The sequence below is a fragment of the Salmo salar genome, chromosome ssa05 (assembly GCF_905237065.1).
Source record: "Salmo salar chromosome ssa05, Ssal_v3.1, whole genome shotgun sequence".
NCBI classification, from domain to species: Eukaryota; Metazoa; Chordata; class Actinopteri; order Salmoniformes; family Salmonidae; genus Salmo; species Salmo salar.
Genome location: NC_059446.1, coordinates 19,622,448 through 19,648,941, shown reverse-complemented (window position 1 = coordinate 19,648,941; position 26,494 = coordinate 19,622,448). Strand labels below are relative to the sequence as shown.

At 45.4% G+C, this 26,494-nt stretch overlaps 1 protein-coding gene across 3 annotated transcripts in view; it reads right to left on the bottom strand.

Annotated features, from left to right (window-relative positions):
• Positions 1-26,494, bottom strand: part of LOC106604502 (protocadherin-1) — a 383,892-nt gene that overhangs the window by 48,316 nt on the left and 309,082 nt on the right. Inside the window, exon 5 of one of the 3 annotated variants that reach the window (XM_014199170.2) lies at positions 24,400-25,272. The exons of the other annotated variants lie outside the window; for them this stretch is intronic. Within the exon in view, the coding sequence (XP_014054645.1) occupies positions 25,217-25,272 (56 nt within the window). The 3' untranslated portion in view covers positions 24,400-25,216. Of the gene's footprint in view, positions 1-24,399; positions 25,273-26,494 lie in introns of those variants that run through there. 3 annotated transcript variants of the gene reach the window in all.

The following is a 26,494-nucleotide window of genomic DNA, read 5'->3' as shown; positions in this document are numbered from 1 at the left end:
CACTAACACCCCTGTAACCCTGTCACTAACCCCTGTAACCCAGTCACTAACACCCCTGTAACCCTGCTACTAACACCCCTCTAACCCCGTCACTAACACCCCTGTAACGTTGTCACTAACACCCCTGTAACCCTGCCACTAACACCCCTGAAACCCAGTCACTAACACCCCTGCAACCCAGTCACTAACACTCTTGTAACCCCATCACTAACACCCCTGTAACCCTGTCAATAACACCCCTGTAGCCCTGTCACTAACCCCTGTAACCCAGTCACTAACACCCCTGTAACCCTGCTACTAACACCCCTCTAACCCCGTCACTAACACCCCTGTAACCTAGTCACTAACACCCCTGTAACCCTGCCACTAACACACCTGTAACCCAGTCACTAACACCCCTGCAACCCAGTCACTAACACTCTTGTAACCCCATCACTAACACCCCTGTAACCCTGTCACTAACACCCCTGTAACCCAGTCACTAACACCCCTGTAACCCAGTCACTAACACCCCTGTAACCACGTCACTAACACCCCTGTAACCCAGTCACTAACACCCCTGTAACCCAGTCACTAACACCCCTGTAACCCAGTCACTAACACCCCTGCAACCCAGTCACTAACACTCTTGTAACCGAGTCAATTACACCTCTGCAACCCAATCACTAACACCCCTGTAACCCAGTCACTAACACCCCTGTAACCACGTCACTAACACCCCTGTAACCCTGTCACTAACACCCCTGTAATCCAGTCACTAACACCCCTGTAACCCAGTCAATAACACCTCTGCAACCCAGTCAATAACACCCCTGTAACCCTGTCACTAACACCCCTGTAACCCAGTCACTAACACCCCTGTAACTCTGCCACTCACACCCCTGTAATCCAGTCACTAACACCCCTGTAACCTAGTCACTAACACCACTGTAACCCTGCCTCTAACACCCCTGTAACCCTGCCACTCACACCCCTGTAACCCAGTCACTAACACCCCTGTAACCCAGTCACTAACACCCCTGTAACCCTGCCACTCGGAACCCTGTAACCCAGTCACTAACACCCCTGTAATCCAGTCACTAACACCCCTGTAACCCAGTCAATAACACCTCTGCAACCCAGTCAATAACACCCCTGTAACCCTGTCACTAACACCCCTGTAACCCAGTCACTAACACCCCTGTAACTCTGCCACTCACACCCCTGTAATCCAGTCACTAACACCCCTGTAACCTAGTCACTAACACCACTGTAACCCTGCCTCTAACACCTCTGTAACCCAGTCACTAACACCCCTGTAACCCTGCCACTCACACCCCTGTAACCCAGTCACTAACACCCCTGTAACCCAGTCACTAACACCCCTGTAACCCTGCCACTCACAACCCTGTAACCCAGTCACTAACACCCCTGTAATCCAGTCACTAACACCCCTGTAACCCAGTCACTCACACCCCTGTAACCCAGTCACTAACACCCCTGTAACCCAGTCACTAACACCCCTGTAACCCAGTCACTAACACCCCTGCAACCCAGTCACTAACACTCTTGTAACCGAGTCAATTACACCTCTGCAACCCAATCACTAACACCCCTGTAACCCAGTCACTAACACCCCTGTAACCACGTCACTAACACCCCTGTAACCCTGTCACTAACACCCCTGTAATCCAGTCACTAACACCCCTGTAACCCAGTCAATAACACCTCTGCAACCCAGTCAATAACACCCCTGTAACCCTGTCACTAACACCCCTGTAACCCAGTCACTAACACCCCTGTAACTCTGCCACTCACACCCCTGTAATCCAGTCACTAACACCCCTGTAAGCTAGTCACTAACACCACTGTAACCCTGCCTCTAACACCCCTGTAACCCAGTCACTAACACCCCTGTAACCCTGCCACTCACACCCCTGTAACCCAGTCACTAACACCCCTGTAACCCAGTCACTAACACCCCTGTAACCCTGCCACTCACAACCCTGTAACCCAGTCACTAACACCCCTGTAATCCAGTCACTAACACCCCTGTAACCCAGTCACTAACACCCCTGTAACCCTGCCACTCACACCCCTGAAACCCAGTCACTAACACCCCTGTAACCCAGTCACTAACACCCCTGTAACCCTGCCACTCACACCCCTGTAACCCAGTCACTCACACCCCTGTAATCCAGTCACTAACACCCCTGTAACCTAGTCACTAACACCCCTGTAACCCTGCCACTAACACCCCTGTAACCCAGTCACTAACACCCCTGTAACCCTGCCACTCACACCCCTGTAACCCAGTCACTCACACCCCTGTAACCTAGTCACTGACACCCCTGTAACCCAGTCACTAACACCCCTGTAACCCAGTCACTAACACCCCTGTAACCCAGTCACTAACACCCCTGTAACCTAGTCACTAACACCCCTGTAACCCAGTCACTAACACCCCTGTAACCCCGTCACTAACACCCCTGCAACCCAGTCACTAATACCCCTGTAACCCTGCCACTCACACCCCTGTAACCCAGTCACTCACACCCCTGTAATCCTGTCACTAACCCCCCTGTAACCCAGTCACTAACACCCCTGTAACCCAGTCACTAACACCCCTGTAACCCAGTCACTAACACCCCTGTAACCCAGTCACTAACACCCCTGTAACCCTGCCACTCACACCCCTGTAACCCAGTCACTAACACCCCTGTAACCTAGTCACTGACACCCCTGTAACCCTGCCACTAACACCCCTGTAACCCAGTCACTAACACCCCTGTAACCCTGCCACTCACACCCCTGTAACCCAGTCACTAACACCCTTGCAACCCCGTCACTAACACCCCTGCAACCCAGTCACTAACACCCCTGTAACCACGTCACTAACACCCCTGCAACCCAGTCACTAACACTCTTGTAACCCCATCACTAACACCCCTGTAACCCTGTCACTAACACCCCTGTAACCCTGTCACTAACCCCTGCAACCCAGTCACTAACACTCTTGTAACCCCATCACTAACACCCCTGTAACCCTGTCACTAACACCCCTGTAACCCTGTCACTAACCCCTCTAACCCCGTCACTAACACCCCTGTAACCTAGTCACTAACACCCCTGTAACCCTGCCACTAACACCCCTGTAACCCAGTCACTAACACCCCTGCAACCCAGTCACTAACACTCTTGTAACCCCATCACTAACACCCCTGTAACCCAGTCACTAACACCCCTGTAACCCAGTCAATAACACCTCTGCAACCCAGTCACTAACACCCCTGTAACCCAGTCACTAACACCCCTGTAACCCAGTCACTAACAACCCTGTAACCCTGTCACTAACACTCCTGTAACCCAGTCACTAACACCCCTGTAACCACGTCACTAACACTCCTGTAACCCTGTCACTAACCCCTGTAACCCAGTCACTAACACCCCTGTAACCCTGCTACTAACACCGCTCTAACCCCGTCACTAACACCCCTGTAACCTAGTCACTAACACCCCTGTAACCCTGCCACTAACACCCCTGTAACCCAGTCACTAACACCCCTGCAACCCAGTCACTAACACTCTTGTAACCCCATCACTAACACCCCTGTAACCCAGTCACTAACACCCCTGTAACCCTGCTACTAACACCCCTCTAACCCCGTCACTAACACCCCTGTAACCTAGTCACTAACACCCCTGTAACCCTGCCACTAACACCCCTGTAACCCAGTCACTAACACCCCTGCAACCCAGTCACTAACAGTCTTGTAACCCCATCACTAACACCCCTGTAACCCTGTCACTAACACCCCTGTAACCCAGTCACTAACACCCCTGTAACCCAGTCACTAACAACCCTGTAACCCTGTCACTAACACCCCTGTAACCCAGTCACTAACACCCCTGTAACCACGTCACTAACACCCCTGTAACCCTGTCACTAACCCCTGTAACCCAGTCACTAACACCCCTGTAACCCTGCTACTAACACCCCTCTAACCCCGTCACTAACACCCCTGTAACCTTGTCACTAACACCCCTGTAACCCTGCCACTAACACCCCTGTAACCCAGTCACTAACACCCCTGCAACCAAGTCACTAACACTCTTGTAACCCCATCACTAACAACCCTGTAACCCTGTCACTAACCCCTGTAACCCAGTCACTAACACCCCTGTAACCCTGCTACTAACACCGCTCTAACCCCGTCACTAACACCCCTGTAACCTAGTCACTAACACCCCTGTAACCCTGCCACTAACACCCCTGTAACCCAGTCACTAACACCCCTGCAACCCAGTCACTAACACTCTTGTAACCCCATCACTAACACCCCTGTAACCCTGTCACTAACACCCCTGTAACCCTGTCACCTACCCCTGTAACCCAGTCACTAACACCCCTGTAACCCTGCTACTAACACCCCTCTAACCCCGTCACTAACACCCCTGTAACCTAGTCACTAACACCCCTGTAACCCTGCCACTAACACCCCTGTAACCCAGTCACTAACACCCCTGCAACCCAGTCACTAACAGTCTTGTAACCCCATCACTAACACCCCTGTAACCCTGTCACTAACACCCCTGTAACCCAGTCACTAACACCCCTGTAACCCAGTCACTAACAACCCTGTAACCCTGTCACTAACACCCCTGTAACCCAGTCACTAACACCCCTGTAACCACGTCACTAACACCCCTGTAACCCTGTCACTAACCCCTGTAACCCAGTCACTAACACCCCTGTAACCCTGCTACTAACACCCCTCTAACCCCGTCACTAACACCCCTGTAACCTTGTCACTAACACCCCTGTAACCCTGCCACTAACACCCCTGTAACCCAGTCACTAACACCCCTGCAACCAAGTCACTAACACTCTTGTAACCCCATCACTAACACCCCTGTAACCCTGTCACTAACACCCCTGTAGCCCTGTCACTAACCCCTGTAACCCAGTCACTAACACCCCTGTAACCCAGTCACTAACACCCCTGTAACCCAGTCACTAACACCCCTGTAACCCAGTCACTAACACCCCTGTAACTCTGCCACTCACACCCCTGTAATCCAGTCACTAACACCCCTGTAACCTAGTCACTAACACCCCTGTAACCCTGTCACTAACACTCCTGTAACCCAGTCACTCACACCCTTGCAACCCCATCACTAACACCCCTGTAACCCTGCCACTCACACCCCTGTAACCGAGTCACTAACACCTCTGCAACCCCGTCACTAACACCCCTGCAACCCAGTCACTAACACCCCTGTAACCCAGTCACTAACACCCCTGTAACCCTGTCACCTTACACCTCCCTTACACTTGAAGTTGATTTGTTTGGAACACAACCTTCCATCGCCGCCATCACATAATTACTGTTGCTGTTTACCCAATCCAAGTACGGTCCAGTATAAATCACAATCTGGGTCAGGTGGGCATCATTTGAAAGCTTGTTCTACTGCCAACATGACTAGCTAATTTATAAAAAAACGATACTACATTGTTAGGCTTTCACAATGCAATTCAGGGAAATGGATCATATATTTGGAGCTCATAGAAAGGAGATATGAGTTTTTTCAGTATTCTGTGTGTGTGTGTGTGTGTGTGTGTGTGTGTGTGTGTGTGTGTGTGTGTGTGTGTGTGCTGCCTGCTAAGCACTCAGGTCACTGCATTGCGAGTGCTTCTTGGTGTGTGAGTGTGGTACTTTACAAGCATCACATCCAATGCTGGTCTCTGTTTGTGTCCTGCATAACAAGCACCAACACCACTGCCGGTCTCTGTTTGTGTCCTGCATAACAGGCACCATCACCACTGCCGGTCTCTGTTTGTGCCCTGCATAACAGGCACCATCACCACTGCCGGTCTCTGTTTGTGCCCTGCATAACAAGCACCATCACCACTGCCGGTCTCTGTTTGTGCCCTGCATAACAGGCACCATCACCACTGCCGGTCTCTGTTTGTGCCCTGTATAACAAGCACCATCACCACTGCCGGTCTCTGTTTGTGCCCTGCATAACAAGCACCATCACCACTGCCGGTCTCTGTTTGTGCCCTGTATAACAAGCACCATCACCACTGCCGGTCTCTGTTTGTGCCCTGCATAACAAGCACCATCACCACTGCCGGTCTCTGTTTGTGCCCTGCATAACAAGCACCATCACCACTGCCGGTCTCTGTTTGTGCCCTGCATAACAAGCACCATCACCACTGCCGGTCTCTGTTTGTGCCCTGTATAACAAGCACCAACACCACTGCTGGTCTCTGCTTTATGTGTATGTGTCTGTGCTCGGCATTATAAGAACCACTTCCACCACTGATCCATGTACAGTTGGGTGTGAATGTATTGATAGTGTGTGACTGGAATTTTAAGTGCAATGTTCACTGCAGGCCTGTACATGTGTGTTTGTGTGTACGTTTGTGTTTAAAGTTTCATGTTTTATTAGTAGTATGAAACACACATGGTATACACCTTCCAAATAAATGCTTACTGGCAGGTTCCTTCTGGACAATGCAACAACAATAAGAAATAAATAAAGATAAGAATGTGTACATAAAGCAAATGGCTCAGTAAAATAGAATAAACATTTTAGCATAAGTATAATAAAGGGGGCAAGTGTTTCAATTGTGCAGTATTTAGCAATCATAATAAGAGTCTGGTAGCAGCAGATGTGTGTGTGTCCGTATGTGTGTGTGTGTGTGTGTGTGTGTGTGTGTGTGTGTGTGTGTGTGTGTGTGTGTGTGTGTGTGTGTGTGTGTGTGTGTGTGTGTGTGTGTGTGTGTGTGTGTGTGTGTGTGTGTGTGTGTGTGTGTGTGTGTGTGAGTGCATGTGTGCTAAGGTGCAGAGTCACTGCAGGTGGTCAGTCCAGTTCAAGTGTTCAGCAGTCTGATGGCTTGTAGATAGAAACTGTCTCTGAGCCTGTTGGTACCAGACGCAGACCTCATGCTCCGATACCATCAGCCCGACGGTAACAGAGAGAACAGCTCGTGGCTGGGGTGTGTGGTGTCCTTGATGATGCGGCGGGTCTTCCTCAGGCACCGTTTCAAGTAGATGTCCTAGATGGGCAGGAGCACGATCCCAGTGATGTACTGGGCTGTCTTCACCACCTGCTGGGGGCCTTGCGGTTGTGGACAGAGCAATTCCCATACCAGGCCATGACTCAACCAGTCAGGATGCTCTCGATGGTGCAGCCGTAGTATTGCGAGGACCCGGGGTGGCATGCTGTATTTCTTCAGCCGCCTTAGGAAGTAGAGATGCTGTTGCACCCTCTTGACAAGAGTGCTGGTGCTGTTGATCCATGTGATATATATGCTCACACTTACCTCCTCCCTAAAGGCTGACTCATCATTGTTGGTTATTGTAGTTGGTTATATCAGTGTGTGTGAGTGCTGCATTTTAATATATGCACCCTATAATGTATGTCTGGCTCTGACCCTGACTCTTCCTCTGGGTGTTATCTGTCTGTCTGTCTGTCTGTCTGTCTGTCTGTCTGTCTGTCTGTCTGTCTGTCTGTCTGTCTGTCTGTCTGTCTGTCTGTCTGTCTGTCTGTCTGTCTGTCTGTCTGTCTGTCTGTCTGTCTGTCTGTCTGTCTGTCTGTCTGTCTGTCTGTCTGTCTGTCTGTCTGTCTGTCTGTCTGTCTGTCTGTCTGTCTGTCACTGCTGGTGCACGCGTATGTTATCTATGTGTAAAATGTGTGAATGTCTGACGTGTGTATGATCAACGTGTATATGTGCTATCAGTGTGTATGCTGCGGTGTGCTGATCACGTCCAGGCCTGGCCCTGTGAAGCCCTGAAAAGCCCTGTGAATCCCTGAAAAGCCCTGTGAAGCGTGAGTGGCGAGGCAAAAGGTTAATTGAGGGGAGAGGAGCCAGTCAACCTGGGGTCTGGGACGTGCTCCCGTCCTCATTGAGTATTCAGCGCCACGCTAAATGCTAACAGAGCTCCAGCACAGAGGGCCCCTGGCGAGTCACTGTACCCTGTCTCAGAGCGTCCTCGTTGGAGCCCCGCCGCTAATGTACTCCCCTCTCTGACCCACGCCTGGGCTAAAACAAAAACACGGCTGGGGAGACAAACAGACGCTAATCCTTACAGTAAACAATGGGCTGTGATGGAGCCTTCTAATAAGAGAGGATTACCCAGCACACACACTCAACCTCCCTCCCTCCACTCTCCCCCCACCTCCCTCCCTCCCTCCACTCTCCCCCTCAAACCCTCCCTCCACTCTCTCCCTCTCTCCCTCCACTCTCCCCCTCTCTCTCCCTCTTTCCCTTGTCATCCCTCTTATCTTTGTCTTCCAAGATATATCCACCACAGGGCAGCCAGGTTGCCGGTGAATGTTATGTGCTCATGTGTAAACCCGCCTGTCACTTCCCTCTACCCTCCAACTCTTGCTCCCTCCCTCCCTCCCACCCTCTCACCTTTCCCTCCATCCTCATCTCCCCCTTCTCTCCTCTAGCCTGCCATTCTTCCACTTTTCCACTATCCATCCATTGCCTTGTAACCTTTACCTCTCCCTGATTCCAACCCCCTTTCTTCTTCTTCCATCCTCACCCTCTCCTTTCCATATCTCTCCTGCAGATGATCTTCCAGTGGGGGACAGGGAAGTAGGTGGAGGGCAGGGGTATGAGGGTGGGGCGGTATGGGGGGGTGCAGAGGGGAGTGGATTATCCTGGAGCTCCGTGCACCACAGAGTTGGCAGTGCCAGGGCGCGCTGGCAGCTGAGCACGGGGCTTTAATGAGAACCCTCTGTTTGCCCAGGACTTACTGCGAGAGGCATGCCAGCTTGTGTGGACTGAGGAGAAGCGGGCACACAACACACTAAACACCCCGCTAATGGGATTTGGGAGCAGCTTTTTTTATTACAAATCATGTCCTTAGCCACCTAATTAAGGGCATGAGGCGGGGGGCCTACCATTCAGGGCCTTCAGAGGTGAAATAGGAAGTGCAATGTGATGTCACTGCTGGAAATATACAGTAAGGTCTGATGGATATACTACTGTGTGTGTGTGTGTGTGTGTGTGTGTGTGTGTGTGTGTGTGTGTGTGTGTGTGTGTGTGTGTGTGTGTGTGTGTGTGTGTGTGTGTGTGTGTGTGTGTGTGTGTGTGTGGGTGTGGGTGTGGGTGTGTGTGTGCGCGAGCGGGCACACTACAGACCCTGGTTCGTTCCCGGCCGTATCACAAGCGGCAGTGATCGGGAGTCCCATAGGGCGGCACACAATTGGCATATGTTAGGGGAGGGTTTGGCCGGAGGGGGCTTTACTTGGCTCATCTAGCAACTCCTTGTGGCGGGCCGGGCGCCTGCAGGCTGACCTCGGTTGTCAGGTGGATGGTGTTTCCTCCGACACGTGTGTGTGTAATGTGTGTGCGTCTCAGTTGCAGCCTACCATACTGCAGTCTGTTGGTGAACTCTGACAGATGGCAAGAGGCAACTAGCCGTACTACCTGTTACTAAACAATCAATCAACTCGACCTCACAGAGATGTATAGAGACCCATGTACTCAGGCATACATAAACCTACGTATATGCTCTAGAGGACTACATACACAGGGACACGCTTTATATGGCAGTCCTGGCAATACTTTAAGTAGGCAATAATCAGAGGTGCTGGGGAAGTCACATGGTACTAAACCAAGGCAAAATTAGCACAAATCACTGTGTGAGAGCAGAGAGAGAAAAGGAGAAAGAGAGAGAGAATGAGTGTGAGAACAGTACAGCTGTGCTTCAGGTCCATTGGCCTTGATGTAGCAGCTGGTGCGTCAAAATGGATTTGAGGGAGTCAAACCAGCTTTAGAGCACTGCTATTGTTCATTGACAATACAGACAAACACAACATATCTGTCCTTCTAGCAGCTCCTGGGAAGTGTTAGTAAGAGGGGAGAGAGAGAGAGAACCATGGCTACACAGCGCTACTTCAGTCTTAACACCTGAACCGCCATAGACCAACGGCCACTGAAGTTTGATTTTGTAAATGTAAAAAATCTGCCCTTAAAAATGTCCTGCTCTTTGCCTGACTTTTCCTAAATGTTTGTATTTTACACTGCTCTTTTGTCAGACTTTTGAAATCACAAACAGAAAAGTATTCTGAGCCTTTTTGCCACAAAAAAATTCTGACACCTATTCCCAATTTAACCAGCCAAGACACTGTGCTGTAGGACGTTGGTACCCAGCCAGGCGCTAATGCGTCTCTCTCTCCTCACTGAATGAATGACAAATGGATGAATGGGGGATAGTTGTGCACCTTACCTCACAATTGAATTTAAATTAGACCTAACTGAATGATAAGGAGGGTGAAGAGGTTGATTTAATTTAGAAAGACAATAGTCTAATGGTGAGTCTGTGTTATGCCTATTGATCAACAGCAAATGACTTGACCGCGCGCATTGGGGGTTGATACCATTCTATTTTACATTTTACTTTGTAAAAAGAAACTGTTACCGGACTGTTTTATTTACTGTAACTCTATCACTAATCAAATGTATTGTAAGGAAAATGAAAACAAGCTATGTGTTGCAGTAGGCCTTTAGTATAATGCATTGGGGCTCACGAGTGCATCGCAGTGCTAGAGGCGTCATTACAGACCCTGGTTCGTTCCCATTCACATCACAACCGGCCGTGATCGGAGTCCCAAAGCGTGGCACACAATTGGCCAGGGTTAGGGGAGGGTTTGGCCGGAGGGGTGGGGGGGCTTTACTTGGCTCACTGCGTTCTAGTGACTCCTTGTGGCGGGCCGGGCGCCTGCAGGCTGACCTCGGTCGTCAGGTGAATGGTGTTTACTCTGACACATTTGTGCGGCTGGCTTCCGGCTTGAGCAGGCGTGTGTTAAGAAGCATGGTTTGGCTGGTTATGTTTCAGAGGACGCATGACTCAGCCTTCGCCTCCCGAACCCATTGGGGAGTTGCAGCGATGAGACAAGACCGAAATTGGAGAGAAAAAATATATCCTTCACTCTATCCATGTTGATGAGCGGGAAACAAACAACGCCATTCAGCCTGCACAGCCGGTCCATCAAAACTACACCTAAACCACACCTAAACTAATTTCACACATAATAAGAGTTGGCCCATAGACAATATTACATTGACAATAATCTGAAGAGTGACAATATTAGGCCTATCAGTTTGTACATTTTGTCAAATTGTACATGAAAAGATGGGTGATTCTTGTAATTGACAGATGCAGGGAAAGGATCATCACTTTATCAAATCCTCCTTCAGAGTCACATGCTGGTAAAACATTGTGATTTCTATATAGTATCTAAAAGAGCATATTCTGCAGTTTGTACTACACTTACCTTTGTCAAATAACTCTCATAATTCAAAAGGTGCAGCTCTATTTCCAAATGTCACTTTTTTCAAGAATATCAGTGCTGTCCATGCATTAAGCACATGACCCCTTGACTGGCAGCATTGCTCTGCCTAACTAGTAACATAATGAAATTAAAATATGCTATTTCTTTATGCAATTCATCCTTCACAATTGTTCATGCACTGGTGCTTTTGTTTAGGAATACAGCAAATCATTTCACCTGTCACCTGGCTGGTTATATTATTATTATCTTTTTGGTTTCTACTTAGTCAAAAGAAGCTGTAACTGGACTTGATTAATTACTGTAACGCTATTACTAATCAAATCTATAAATAAAGTTGATCAAATGGATTCCACTATAATGTTTTTATTGTTAGGAAAGTTAAAATAGGCTATAGGCCTATGTTTGTTCTAGAACTTTGTAGAACTATTCCAAATATATCCTTGACTCTATCTAAACAAATAACTATTGTTGTTCTTTTTTTAATTGATATATTTCCACAAATATATCTAAATGCAATTAATCCTTTATAATAGTTTAGGCACTTTTTATCAAGTGTTGGTGCTTATGTTTGCGGCACCTTGCGGGTTGATATGCATCTGATGCACATGTTAAAGAAGACATCCGGCAAAGTTCTCTAGCGGGTACTTTTAGGCTGAAAGGTCAGGCGGTTCTAGTGTTAACCCAATTCATGAGGCGTGACAATAAGACAGACAGACGGACACACATACACAGTCACTGCAAATGCACATGAGTGCACACACACACACACACACACACACACACACACACACACACACACACACACACACAAAATGTGTTTGTGGGTGTTAATAAAAAAACATGGCCCCAGCCCCTTTCAGCTCCCAGAATCCCACTGCTAATCAGTTTTTGAGGTCTGGCCTGCGACCAGCTTGTTTGTGTGTGTGTGTGTGTGTGTGTGTGTGTGTGTGTGTGTGTGTGTGTGTGTGTGTGTGTGTGTGTGTGTGTGTGTGTGTGTGTGTGTGTGTGTGTGTGTGTGTGTGTGTGTGTGTGTGTGTGCGCATGCGTACAGTAGCAGTGCGTGGGTATAATCACTGGGGAAGCCAGGCCAGACCAAAATAAAAGCCATATTACAACCTATGTGTTGTGATAGTTGCATTGCTTGCACTATAACCTGTTAGTTCATATGCCTTGACAATGTGATGTATAGGCCTGAGGCCGAGACAATAAGAAGACAAAGTGGCAGAATAAATTCCACAAAATGGGAGAGCAACCAATGTCCAAGGAAGTCCACAAAGCATATAGCATGTAACAAACAGTTACATGACATAGAGCATGGTCAAGCAAGGTAATGTTTCCAACATTTTCGGACTACTAAACAACTATTAATTTAGAAACACAGAGAATTACCGCACGTTGCAAAGAAAACAGGATCTGCCTCCACTATTCCAGCACCATTCCAACTTCAACATTTCAACATCATCAAATCACCTATGCTTAGTCTAATGCAGTGACAACTACAAGATACCAAAAACTATTTAGTCCAATGTGTGTGTGCGTTTGTGTATGAGTGTTTGTCAGCCTATTTGTTGAGAAAAGCCAATGCCATCCTCCTCTCTTTCATGTTGACGAAGGGTCTTTGATTCTACAGTACACACTTTTATTTTTGTCCTAGCCTACCTGGCTAAAATACTTGCTCACTAGCCTAACTTCCTTTTATGGGCAATACTGTGCCATGCCAGCTAGTTAACATTAGCCTACTACAATGAACAAAAATATAAACACAACATGCAACAATTTCAAAGATTTTGCTGAGTTACAGTTCATATAGGGAAATCAGTCAATTGAAATAAATGCATTAAATCTATGGATTTCATGTGAACGGGCACAGCCATGGGTGGGCCTGGGAGAGCATAGCTCCACCCACTTGGGAGCCAGGCCAACCCACTGGGGAGCCAGGCCCAGCCAATCAGAATTTATTTTTCCCCACAAAAGGGGTATATTACAGACAGAAATACTTCTCCGCACCCCCTCCCCCGTCTGCCGATCCACACACACAATTTCGGGGGGAAAGCCTGTCTTCTCCTGGCATCCATGAATGTGTGTGTGTGTGTGCGCGTGTGCGTGTGAGTGATCAGTGGCTTGGGGAGGTATTTTCAGTGGTGTAAAGTACATAAGTAAAAAAACGTAAAGTACTACTTAAGTAGTTTTTGGGGGGTATCTGTGCTTTACTATTTATATTTTTGACAACTTTTGCTTTTACTTCACTAGAATCCTAAAGCAAATAAATGTACTTTTTACTCCATAAATTTTCCCTGACATCCAAAAGTACTCATTACATGTTGAATGCTTAGCAGGACAGGAATTTACACAGTTATCAAGAAAACCTCCCTGCCTCTGATCTGGCGGACTCACTAAAGACACTTGCTTTGTTTGTAAATGATGTCTGAGTGTTGGTGTGCCCCTGGCTATCCATAAATAAAAATAATTAAAAACAAGAAAATGGTGCCCTCTGGTTTGCTTAATATAAGTAATTTGAAAAGATTGTACATTTACTTTTGATACTTAAGTATATTTAAAACCAAATACTTTTAGACTTTTACTCAAGTTGTATTTTACTGGGTGACTCACTTTTACTTGAGTCATTTTCTATTAAGGTATCTTCACTTTTACTCAAGTATGACAATTGGGTGTTTTTTTCCACCACTGGTGTGTGTTTATGTAGTAGAATATAGAGCAAGAGAGTTGGAAAGAAAGAAAGAAAAGAAAGAAAGAAAGAAAGAAAAGAAAGAAAGAAAGAAAGAAAGAAAGAAAGAAAGAAAGAAAGAAAGAAAGAAAGAAAGAAAGAAAGAAAGAAAGAAAGAAAGAAAGGGCATTTGGCAGCCCCGACCAACGGTGTTGTTTATCATGTCGATAATTAAGCCCATGAGTAAAAATTTAATTAAGACATAAACAGACAGGGGACATACAACATAACACATCACACATCACACACACACTCCTGAGACCCAGGCAACAACAAAAAAAGTTTAGAATAAAACGTTTTTGTGGTGAAAAAAAATCACATTTTTTAAACTATTATTTAACTAGGCAAGTCAGTTAACCTGTCTGGGCTAGGGGGCAGTATTTTCACGGCCGGATGAAAAACGTACCCAATTTAAACAGGTTACTACTCTGGCCCAGAAACTAGAATATGCATATTATTAGTAGATTTGGATAGAAAACACTGCAAAGTTTCTAAAACTGTTTGAATGGTGTCTGTGAATATAACAAAACTCATATGGCAGGCAAAAACCTGAGAAAATTCCAAGCAGGAAGTGGAAAGTCTGAGAATTGTAGTTCTTCTTTTGATTCTCTATCGAAGCTACAGTGTCTGTGGGGTGACGTTGCACTTCCTAACGCTTCCACTGGCTGTCTAAAGCCTTCAGAAAGTGGTTTGAGCATTTTCCTGTCACTGGGCAGATAATAGGAGCTCAGTTACTGAGTGGTCTGCCTGGCAACAAAGTGATTGGATATGCTCGGTCCCGCGAGCGCGCCCCTCCTTCTTTTTCTTCTTGAATGAATATGCTATTGTCCGGTTGGAATATTATCGCAATTTTACGTTAAAAATACCATAAAGATTGATTTTAAACAGCGTTTGAAATGCTGCTAAGTACGGTAATGGAACATTTTGACTTTTCGTCTCTCGTTCCGCGCTCGCGCGTTATGCCTTTGGATAAGTGTACGTACGAACAAAACGGAGGTATTTGTACATAAATATGGATTATTTCGAACAAAAACAACATTTCTTGTGGAAGTAGCAGTCCTGGGAGTGCATTCTGATGAAGATCAGCAAAGGTAAGAAAATATTTCTAATACTAATTCTGAGTTTAGGTTGCCCCGAACTCGGCGGGTGTCTGAATAGCTCACCGTGATGGCTGAGCTATGTACTCAGAATATTGAAAAATGTGCTTTCTCCGTAAAGCTATTTTAAAATCTGACACAGCGGTTGCATCCAGGGGTAGTCTATCTATAATTCTTAAAATAATTGTTATGTATTTTGTCAACGTTTATGATGAGTGTTTTTGTAAATTGATGTGCACATTCACCAGACGTTTTGGTGGGAATACATTTTCTGAACTTCACGCGTCAATGTAAAATGCTGTTTTTGGATATAAATATGAACTTTATCGAACAAAACATACATGTATTGTGTAACATAATGTCATATGAGTGTCATCTGATGAAGATCGTCAAAGGTTAGTGCTTCATTTAGCTGTGTTTTTGGTTTCATTGACACATGTCCTTGCTTGGAAAATGGCTGTGTGATTATTTTTGTCTATGTACTCTCCTAACATAATCTAATGTTTTGCTTTCGCTGTAAAGCCTTTTTGAAATCGGACAATGTGGTTACATCAAGAAGAAGTGTATCTTTAAAATGGTGTGAAATAGTTGTATGTTTGAGAAAGTTGAATTATGACATTTTGTTGTTTTTGAATTTGCCACCCTGATATTTCACTGGCTGTGTCCCGCAGGTGGGACGCTAGCCCATAGAAGTTAAGAACCAATTCGTATTTACAATGACGGCCTCCCGGGGAAACAGTGGGTTCCCTACCTTGTTCAGGGGCAGAACGACAGATTTTTACCTTGTCAGCTCAGGGATTGTGATCCAGCAACCTTTTGGTTACTGGCCCAACGCTCTAACCACTAGGCTACCTGCTCTTATTTAGCATGAAAAAATTATCGCACTGTTCTGGAGACTCACCAAACTATTCCTGAGATATTTACTTTCTAAAAGAAATGTAAATATCAAACTCACAAAAATTATAATCATACAATTTTGCTAATTGTGTTTGGCAGCCATTTTGAAAAACAAGGAAGAGAAAGTTACCTAGGTGAAGCTTTAAAATTTGTAAGTTTTAATGTCACAGGCATAAGTACAGTGAAAGCCTTTCTTACAAGCTCTTTATTAACAAAATGCAGTGATCAATATCAGTAGTACTATAACATGAAGTAGATATCAATATCAGTAGTACTATACCATAAAGTAAAGTATATATCAATATCAGTAGTACAATACCATAAAGTAAAGTAGATATCAATATCAGTAGTACTACATTATAACAAAAAGTAAAGTAGATATCAATATCAGTAGTACTATACCATAAAGTAAAGTAGATATCAATATCAGTATTACTATAACATAAAGTAGATAACAATATCAGTAGTACTACATTATAACAAAAAGTAAAGTAGATATCAATAGCACTAGTACTGTACCATGATTTAGATATGAAATCAATTAAAATCCAATTTTATTAGTCAAATGCTCTGAATACAACAGGTGTAGACCTTACAGTAAAATGCTTACTTACAAGCCCTTAACCAACAATGCAGTTTAAAAATACAAATAAGAATAAGAAATGAAAGGAGCAAGTATTTAAAACGCAGCAGTAACATAACAATAGCGAGACTGTATACAGGGGGTACCGGTACAGAGTCAATGTGTCACCGATTAGTCGAGGTAATTGAGGTGATGTGTACATGTAGGTAGAGTTATTAAAGTGACTATGCACAGATAATAACAGAGAGTGGCATCGGCGTAAAGGGGGGGGGGGGTCTTTGCAAATAGTCTGGGTAGCCATTTGATTAGATGCTCAGGAGTCTTATGGCTTGGGGATAGAAGCTGTTTAGAAGCCTTTTGGACCTAGACTTGGCGCTCCGGTACTGCTTGTCGTGCGGTAGCAGAGAGAGCAATCTATGACTAGGGTGCCTGGAGTCTTTGAACATTTTTAGGGTTTTCCTCAGACTATAGAGGTCCTGGATGGCAGGAAGCTTGGCCCCAGTGATGTACTGGGCCGTATGCACTACCCTCTGTAGTGCCTTGTGGTCGGAGGCTGAGAAGTTGCCAAACCAGGCTGCGATGCAACCAGTCAGGATGCTCTCGATGGTGCAGCTGTAGAACCTTTTGAGGATCTGAAGACCCATGCCAAATCTTTTCAGTCTTCTGAGGAGGAATAGGTTTTGTTGTGCCCTCTTCACAACTGTCTTGGTGTGCTTGGACCATGTTAGTTTGTTGGTGATGTGGACACCAAGGAATTTGAAGCTCTCAACCTGCTCCACTACAGCCCCGTCGATGAGAATGGGGCGTGCTCAGTCCTGTAGTCCACAATCATCTCCTTTGTCTTGATCACATTGAGGGAAAGGTTGTTGTCCTGGCACCACACGGCCAGGTCTCTGACCTCCCTATTGACTGTCTCGTCGTTGTCGGTGATCAGGGCTAGTAGTGCTATACCGTCATTGTCTGTGATCAATATCAGTAGTACTATTACATAAAGTAAAGTAGATATCAATATCAGTAGTGCTATTACATAAAGTAAAGTAGATATCAAGATCAGTAGTACTATTACATAAAGAAAAGTAGATATCAATATCAGTAGTACTATAACAAAGTAAAGTAAATATCAATATCAGTAGTATTTTAACATGAAATAGATATCAATATCAGTAGTACAATAGCATGAAGTAAAGTAGACATCAATATCAGTAGTACTAATGAATAACATTAGGTAGAACAAAAACACACAATAAATAAAAATAAGAAATAAGAACAATCCCACACGTGTTATCACTGAAAAACCCACAATGTACTCTCATAGGTACAACAGGACTTAAAACAGTGTATGGCCTCAAAGATATAGACTTAAAACCAATGTCCATTAGAGTGGACAAAAATGAATTGCTGGGTCCCAGGCTGATAAATACTGTACACACACACACACTTTTCTCTTCTCCTTCTAAATCACTAAGGTAAAACAACAACCTCAGAGGTGTGTGTGAAAAACAGAGGAAGAAAAGGGACAGAAAAAATACGTCTTTCATCTTGTCATCGCCATCATCCGCCCAATGCCAGAATTAGAAAGTGAGAATGGAGTTGCAGTATATCTGTGCCACTGTGTTTTTCACAACCCCACACCCCCTTCCCTCCATGGCCTCCTTCCACCGCCTCCCTCTCCCTCCACTGCCTCAAACACCACACCACACCACACCCCCTCCCCAGACCCCCACCAACCCCCTCCACAGCCTCCAACCCCCTCCCTCTCCCCCTTCCCCTACCTCCAACCCCACACCCCCTTTTCTCCACTGCCTCCAACCCCCTCCCCCTCCACTGCCCGCAACCCCTTCAACCCCCTCCAGCACTGAGTTGGAGACTGTCATTGAAGACATGTTATTTGGGGCTAAATGAAATGCAAAATGCGGAGTGGAGAAAATAATTGTATGCTGCTTTTTTCCACCTCAATAGAAATGTCAATGTCAATGAAGCCTTGGACACTCTAGATATGGATATTTGCAAATCTCTCAGTAGTTTCCCCTGCCTAACATAGCCAATAAGACATTTAGAGATTTTCAACCCAGCCCCACAAACGTGAGAAAGTAACAATTGTAAAATGTATGTTGATGGTTAATCTTCTGTGCGTGAAGGTGTAAATATATGTTGATGGTTAATCTTCTGTGCGTGAAGGTGTAAATGTATGTTGATGGTTAATCATCTGTGCGTGAAGGTGTAAATGTATGTTGATGGTTAATCTTCTGTGCGTAAAGGTGTAAATGTATGTCGATGGTCAACCGTGTGCGTGAAGGAGCAACATGTTAAATAAAGTTTTATACGAGTGGTGTAGACCTGGTTCGTCAAGAGAAATAAAGCACTACTTTACATGCAAATATTTTGGGAAAGTCAAACCTGAGAGTGAGTTTGACTGATTTGGACTGCAGCGTTGCTAATGGGGGAGAGTGTGTTAAAATGAATATAATATAGCAAAGTTAAATGGACAGAATAGTGTCAAAGGTAAACTGCAGAGAAAGGTTGTGCAGTCATTGAGTTATAATGTCCTGAATGCAAAAAGGAGAGTATGTACTGAAGTAGTGCTGTATAGGGCCTATGTTACTATATTACTATAACTAACAAAACAAATAGAAGTGTACAGTTTAGCGCAACAGAATGGTCTTGGTCAGTGTGTACCTATTATCCATCATTACCACACAGAATGTACCATTGTTAGAGATAGAGCAGAACTGTAGCCCTAGTGTGGTGCTAGGTCAGTGTGTGTGTGTGTGTGTGTGTGTGTGTGTGTGTGTGTGTGTGTGTGTGTGTGTGTGTGACAGGCTCTAACCAGAGCACTTAGCCACCCACCAGTACACTAGATTGAGCTGGTCATCACCCATGGCTGTAATGAGAGGGACCCAGCACACTTCTGCCTGGCCTTTCATTATAGACTGTGTTGATCCACTTAACTCCTGTTACTGCCCCAGTTCAACCAAACAGAGTTGGACAGGTTCGCCAATTCTGTTCTTGTCCTACCTGTACCTATTATATGCAGTGGTACGACAGTGTTGGCTTTTAGGTGAGTCTCAAGGGAATGTCTCTTACATACGTACGCACACACACACACACCCCACACACACACACACACACACACACACACACACACACACACACACACACACACACACACACACACACACACACACACACACACACACACACACACACACACACACACACACACACACCATGTCATCAAAATCAAATCAAATTGTATTTGTCACATGTGACATATACAACAGGTGTAGACTTCACTGTGAAATGCTTACTTACGAGCCCTTTCCCAACAATCCAGAGTTAAAAAGTAAGAACATTTGCAAGTAAAAATAGACAATAGTAACACAATAAATAACTATAACAAGGCTAAATACAAGGAGTACCGAGTCAATGTGCTAGGGTGCGAGGTAGTTGAAGTAATAGCTAATATGTGACTCTGTCACATTCTGACCAGTAAAGGGGTTATTTGTTATTGTAGTTTGGTCAGGACGTGGCAGTGGGTGTTTGTTTTATGTGGTTCAGGGTTTGTTGGGTTATATTATTATGTAAGAGGGGGGTGTTTTTTTAGAGTGTTTCGGGGTTTGTTGGGCTATGTGTTATGTCGAGGGGTGTTTCTTTAGCGTGTTCCGGGGTTTTTGGGTTATGTTCTAGGTTAGTGTATTTCTATGTTAGATCTATGTTGTTTAGTTCTATGTTTAGTTAATTGGGATTGGCCTTCAATTGGAGGCAGCTGTTCCTCGTTGCCTCTGATTGAAGGTCCTATGTATAGGGGTGTGTTTGTAATGGGAATTGTGGGTAGTTGTCTCCTTGTTTAGTGTCTGAGCACCTGACAGTATTGTTAGTGTTGTTCGTTGTGTTTGTATACGTGTTTTGTTTTGTTTTTCCTTCTTTTAACCAATTAAAGAAGATGAGTATACACATTCCCGCTGCACCTTGGTCCAATCATTACGACACCCGTTACAGAACTACCCACCACCAACGGAACAAGCAGCGGGGGAAGGAGCAGCAGAGGAACTATGTGGACTACAAGGAATCATGGACATGGGAGGAAATTCTGGATGGGGCTGGACCATGGCACCAGGCTGGTGAATACCGTCACCCACCGGAGGAGATAGAGGCAGCCAAGGCGGAGCGGCGCCGGGTATGAGGCTTTATACTCGCCGATTGGGAAGCACGAGAGGCACCCCCAAGAAATGTTTTGGGGGGGGCACACGGGTAGTTTATTATGCTTATTATGGGGAGCATATGGAGTGGAGAGAGCCAGAGTATGCGGAAGTGTGCACAATCTCGCCCATGCGCACGCACAGTCCGGTGCGAGCGATCCCAGCCCCTCGCAAGTGTCATGCTAGAGTGGGCATCCAGCCTGGAAGGAGGATGCCTGTGCAGCGCATCTGGCCACCGGTGCGCCTCCTAGGCCCAGGCTACCCTACGCCTGCTCTACGCACGGCAACCATCAGGCCTCTGCACAGCCCAGTTCGCCCTGCGTCAGCACTCTGCTCGTGCAGGGCTGCTATTACCATCCAGCCAGGACGGGTTGTGCAGGAGGTGCGCTCCAGACCTCCAGTGCTTACCCATGGCCCGGTGTATCCAGTTCCTGCTCCTCGTACTAGCCCTGAGGTGCGTGTCTCTAGGCTGGCACCTCTAAAGCCAGCACCACGCACCAGGCCTCTAGTGCGTCAGCCCAGTCTAGTACGTCCTGTTCCCACTCCTCGCACTAGCCTTGGGGTGCTAGCAAACATTAGCTTGCTGGCTCGCTAGCTAACGTTACGTGTATGATCTGTGTAGTAATATGATATGTATCAGAAATCTATTTGCATTGCTAGTTATAGCCTAATGTTAGCTAGTAAGCAAAAATGTAACCTTGTTGGTTAGCTTTAGCTACCTGCAGATTCATACTACAGCTGTGACAATCCGTTCTTATGGTAGTAGTATGAGCTGGGATTATGCCATTTTATTGTCTCAACAAAAGACTCCACTTCGCCAGATGATTACATGACCCATCAAGTTAGCCAGGTGTGTCTGAGGGTGATTACGGACATCTATTGTATTTCATGGACATGTCTAGACAGTAGTGACCCATCCACTTAGCTAGATGTGGCTGGGGGTTATAGCATTTCTTTCACATGACCCATCAATTTAGACAAGTGTGTCTGGGAAAGCGGTCATCTAAAAGTTATAAAGTATTTATAAAACATATTTTTTCTGGACAATTTCTGTTTTTGATATTGCTACTATTTCACTGTACGTTTACACCTTCTGTATCCTGTACATGTGACAAATAAACTTAGATTTGATATAGTGTGCGTTTACCTAGAGATAGTAATGTGAAGAACAACAGGCTCTGCACCAAAGTCAGATTAGGATATAGGTCAAAGACTATATAAAGTTTATTTTTACCTGGAGTTTTTCCTTATGGTATGCTACTACTTTTACCACTTTTACTCTTGAAATCTTTGGTTGTTTACTACCTTACTCACTCTGTTCAGCACATGGCCTCATCCCATGTGGATCCTTAAAGAGATGGGTGAGGCTAAGACTTAAGAGGGTGAGAATAATGCTGAATGGGTGTAGACAAATAAGAGTTCTCCAGTAGCTGTACCAAAACATTCAAATGGGGTTTCAAGTTCATCAACTTTCAAAGCAGAATTACTTTCCCATTGTTCCTCAACTGTAGTGTATAATATGCCATTTTCTAGCTCTGAGTCTCTATGTTATTCAATGTAAAAAAACACAATTTCACATTTTGCTACATAGGACCAAATCCAGGTTGTGGGTCACCTATGCACACGTAGGTAGGGTTAAAAGTGGCTAGGCAACGAGGATAGATAATAAACAGAGTAGCAGCAGCGTTTTGTGTGTGTGTGTGTGTGTGTGTGTGTGTGTGTGTGTGTGTGTGTGTGTGTGTGTGTGTGTGTGTGTGTGTGTGTCAATATGCATACCACCTGGTATAGAGGTCCTGGATGGCAGGGAGCTCGGCCCCAGTGATGTACTGAGACGTCTGCACCATCCTCTGTAGCGCCTTCCGATGCGGTGCAGTTGTCATACCAAGCAGTGATGCAGCCAGTGAAGATTCTCTCAATGGTGCAGCTGTTGAACTTGATCTGAGTGGCCATGACAAATATTATCAACCTCCTGACTGTGCTGGTGTAAGAGGAACATGTTAAGTAATTGGTGATTTCAGAGCAAACTTGATGATGGTGTTGGAATTGTGTATGGCCAGACAGTCGTGGGTGAACAGGCGGTACAGGAGGGGACTAAGCACACACCCCTGAGGGGCCCCCATATTGAGGGTCAGCGTGGCAGATGTGTTGTTACCTACCCTCACCACCTAGGGATGGCTAATCAGAAAGTTCAGGATCCAGTTGCAGAGGGAGGTGTTCAGTCCCAGGGTTCTGAGCAAGTCATATCAGATTTCTAAACATCATCCTTACCAGCATCATCCCACTGCTTCCTCCATTGATCATGTTCATGATTATGGTCGTATAGAAGAGTTCATACAGTAGCCTAATACTACACAAGCACATTCAGCCTGTTTGCGTAAAGGTCTGTTTCTGAGGTACTAGCCACCCAAGATTACACAAAACAGAAACAAGGACAGACGTTTTACTTTATTATAATAAAAGTATCTGAATACAAAGTACATTCACAGGTACTGTACTTCATACGGACTGCCCACAGACTCACCACATGGACTGCCCAGACTCACAGGGACTGACCAGACTCTAGCACCAGTTATCATACAGACACAAGAGACTAGGTTCTGCTAGATGCTCCCACTACAGTTATTGTCATTGCATTACTCGACCATCAACTATTCAAAAAACAGGAAAATCATCAGATATTAATGAATATGTCCTAAAAGCAAATGTGTCTTTACACCATTACCCCATGTCCCATAAACACACCATATACTATAATAAATACTGTTTACAATAGTTACATAAATACACATTTCTGGTCGAAAGAGGTGCAACATGGAGAACTAAGAAGCTGCTTTCCATGTATGATTATTCTTTTGAACCAGTCTTCAGTTGACTTTCCTTCTGTATATGTTTTATTTCATGATTACATGAGCTGGTTCTGTCTAATGGTACAGAAGGCCTGGTGTCAGCATGTTAGATAAAGCTGCACTGGCCCACTGTGTCTGTGCAAGTGAGTTTCGGTATAGCCAGACAATCTAATTACTGAATTTTGGATTTTATACATTTTTTCCCCATCATGGAGCTGCTCTCCATTTGGGTGTGTGAATGCAGTCTGCCAGCCCGACCAAGGTCTCAGTCACAATAATGTTCTCATTTCAAAACAATTTTCACTTTCACTGCTTCTCACTTAGGAGAGGTGCTTTGAAAGGAGAGACTTGGCAGAAAGAAACTAGAAAAAAAGGGAGTTGATTTGGTTGAAATGTGTCTCCTCCTCTTTGAGATTATAATGTTTCACTTGCAGGAGGTGAGGAGGGTGGAGGAGGGGGATTAGAGGAGGAGGGAGAGGAGAGGAGGAGAGGAGGAGGGAGAGGACAGGGAGGTGGGGAAGGAAGGGAGGTGGGGAGGAAGGGGATTAGAGGAAGAGGGAGAGGAGGAGGAGGGGAGGTGAGGAGGAGGGGGATTAGAGGAGGAGGGAGAGGAGAGGAGGAGGAGGAGGGGGAGGAGAGGAGGAGAGGAGGAAAGGAGGAGGGGGAGGTGAGGAGGAGGGGGAGGAGAGGAGAATGGAGAGGAGAGGAGAGGGGGAGGTGAGGAGGAGGGGGAGGTGAGGAGGAGTGGGAGGAGAGGAGGAAGAGGTGATGAGGAGGGGGAGGTGATGAGGAGTGGGAGGAGAGGAGGAGTGTTCACTGGTGTTCACTGTCAGGTGTTAACTAACCTTATTGGGTGATCCAAAGCAATCTGTCCCTCTCTATCTGCTTATGGGAGTAGGTTTTAGGAGGGGGTCAGGGAAGGGGAAGGGTTAGCCAGCCAGGAGAAGAGAAGAGGGATGGGACCTACCTGCCAAACCCTGTCCTGATTACTCTGACTGTCAATCACAGTCGATGAACAGACAGACAGTCACCAGGGGTAAGATTGACGGGGCAGAGAGGAGTGGGGCTGGTAGGATGGTTTGCCCCCCCACCCCACCTCAACACATGTAGTGGAACCAGTCCAAATAAGACAAAGAAGGAGATAGCACAGTGACCGCAAAAAGACAGCCCAAAAAATAATCCAGTTATAACGTAATGGATCCATTAGATATTGATCCGTATGAAGAAGGCCGCAGTATCCACAGAGAATGAGTTCCGCTCCAAAAATATTTAAAAAAGAAGAGAAGGGAAATCTTAGGGAGGATGACTCAACTGCCAGTCTTGTCCTCCAAAAAGACAAAAGTTCCAGTCATTATTTTGAGTTATCAATAACTTTTGTCAGAGTTTTTCTCCTTCTTTCGTTACTCCACAAAGGAGACTTGTACCAAGTTTCTATTTGACAGACATCAAGCGATAAAAGCAGTTCACGACCACAGGCAAATGATGGAAAGGAAAAGATCCTTTGAACTGCAGCAGAGAAAAAGCGAGTGCACTCAATCTTTTTGAAAATTTGAAGAAAAAAGTATTGTGTCTTAAGGCAGTCTTTTTTGGCTGGCCCCCATCTCTTGATCAGCGCCCGATACTGCACCTATAAGAGGACAGATACGTCTTACCACTCACATAATGGAACGCATCACATTCCATGCAAAATTTCTCAAAAATGTGAGAATTAATTGAAAAAAAAATGAGAAATTAATTTGGAAAATGCACTTACTTATAAACAAAAAAGTATGCTACTTAAAACAGAATTCAGATACGAAAAACGGTTTAAGTTAACCAATTTACGCGTCAAAAAATATCTACTTACAATACTTTACATTCTTTATGAATTGTTTCAGTTTAATGCTACCACGATACTATGCATGCCCTTTAACGATCATTAAGCCTTACAGTATGCCTGGCAATAACACAAAGTTTATATCTAAATAATGCAATATGCTCAAAATGACTGGTGCTGGTTAATATGAATCCCAGTACTGACATTTTGCCCATAACCCAACTTCATTCAAAGAACTAGAATACTATTGAGTCTAAATGACAACAACGGGAGACCATTTTACCTTGCATCAATAGAAAGATTACGGTGATCAACATTCAAAACCACATGCTTCTGGGAATAGCCCATTTGTGAAGATGGCCTTTCCATTTAAGTGGGGCTCGGGTGGCGTGGTTAAATTGGAGTGATTCAAACCCTCAAAGAAGACAAAGACCCCCACTCACTCTCCATGTAATTGGTCCAGCTAGCTTGTCCTCAGGATGCACTTATGTGAGACCAATGCTTCTGACACTTTCTCTAATCGCAGGCCAATGGACCTATCCAGAGAGTAAGTCATCGCTGCGTAAATACTGCAGGCACAAACCGGTGGAATAATGTTGTGTGTGTGTTCAAGTGCATGTGTACCTTGACCAGTTGGGAAAATATGTACGCTGATTAATTGTTGAAATTAGTAATTTTCAAGTAATATCAACATGATAGAGTGAAAGTGTACAGGGGTAGTATCTCTTTGTAACTCTGCACTTCTTAATCTGGTTATATTTAGGTCAGCTGCAGCACTGTTAGGGTGTTTGCATGTGTTTGTGATTGTGTGGGCGAGATGCCACAATTTAATTCTAGGTAGGCTAAGGAAGCCAGTTCACATGCAAACACACATCCTCACACCAGCCAGGTCAGACCATGTACACAGTATTGTATGTTTGTTCAGGTCCCTAAGACGTATGGAGATGGCTTCAATACCGTCCACCAGGGACAACTTGATCACCTATTACCATTTTGTATGCTGGCGGCTTGGTGTTGTGGATGGCGATAGAGG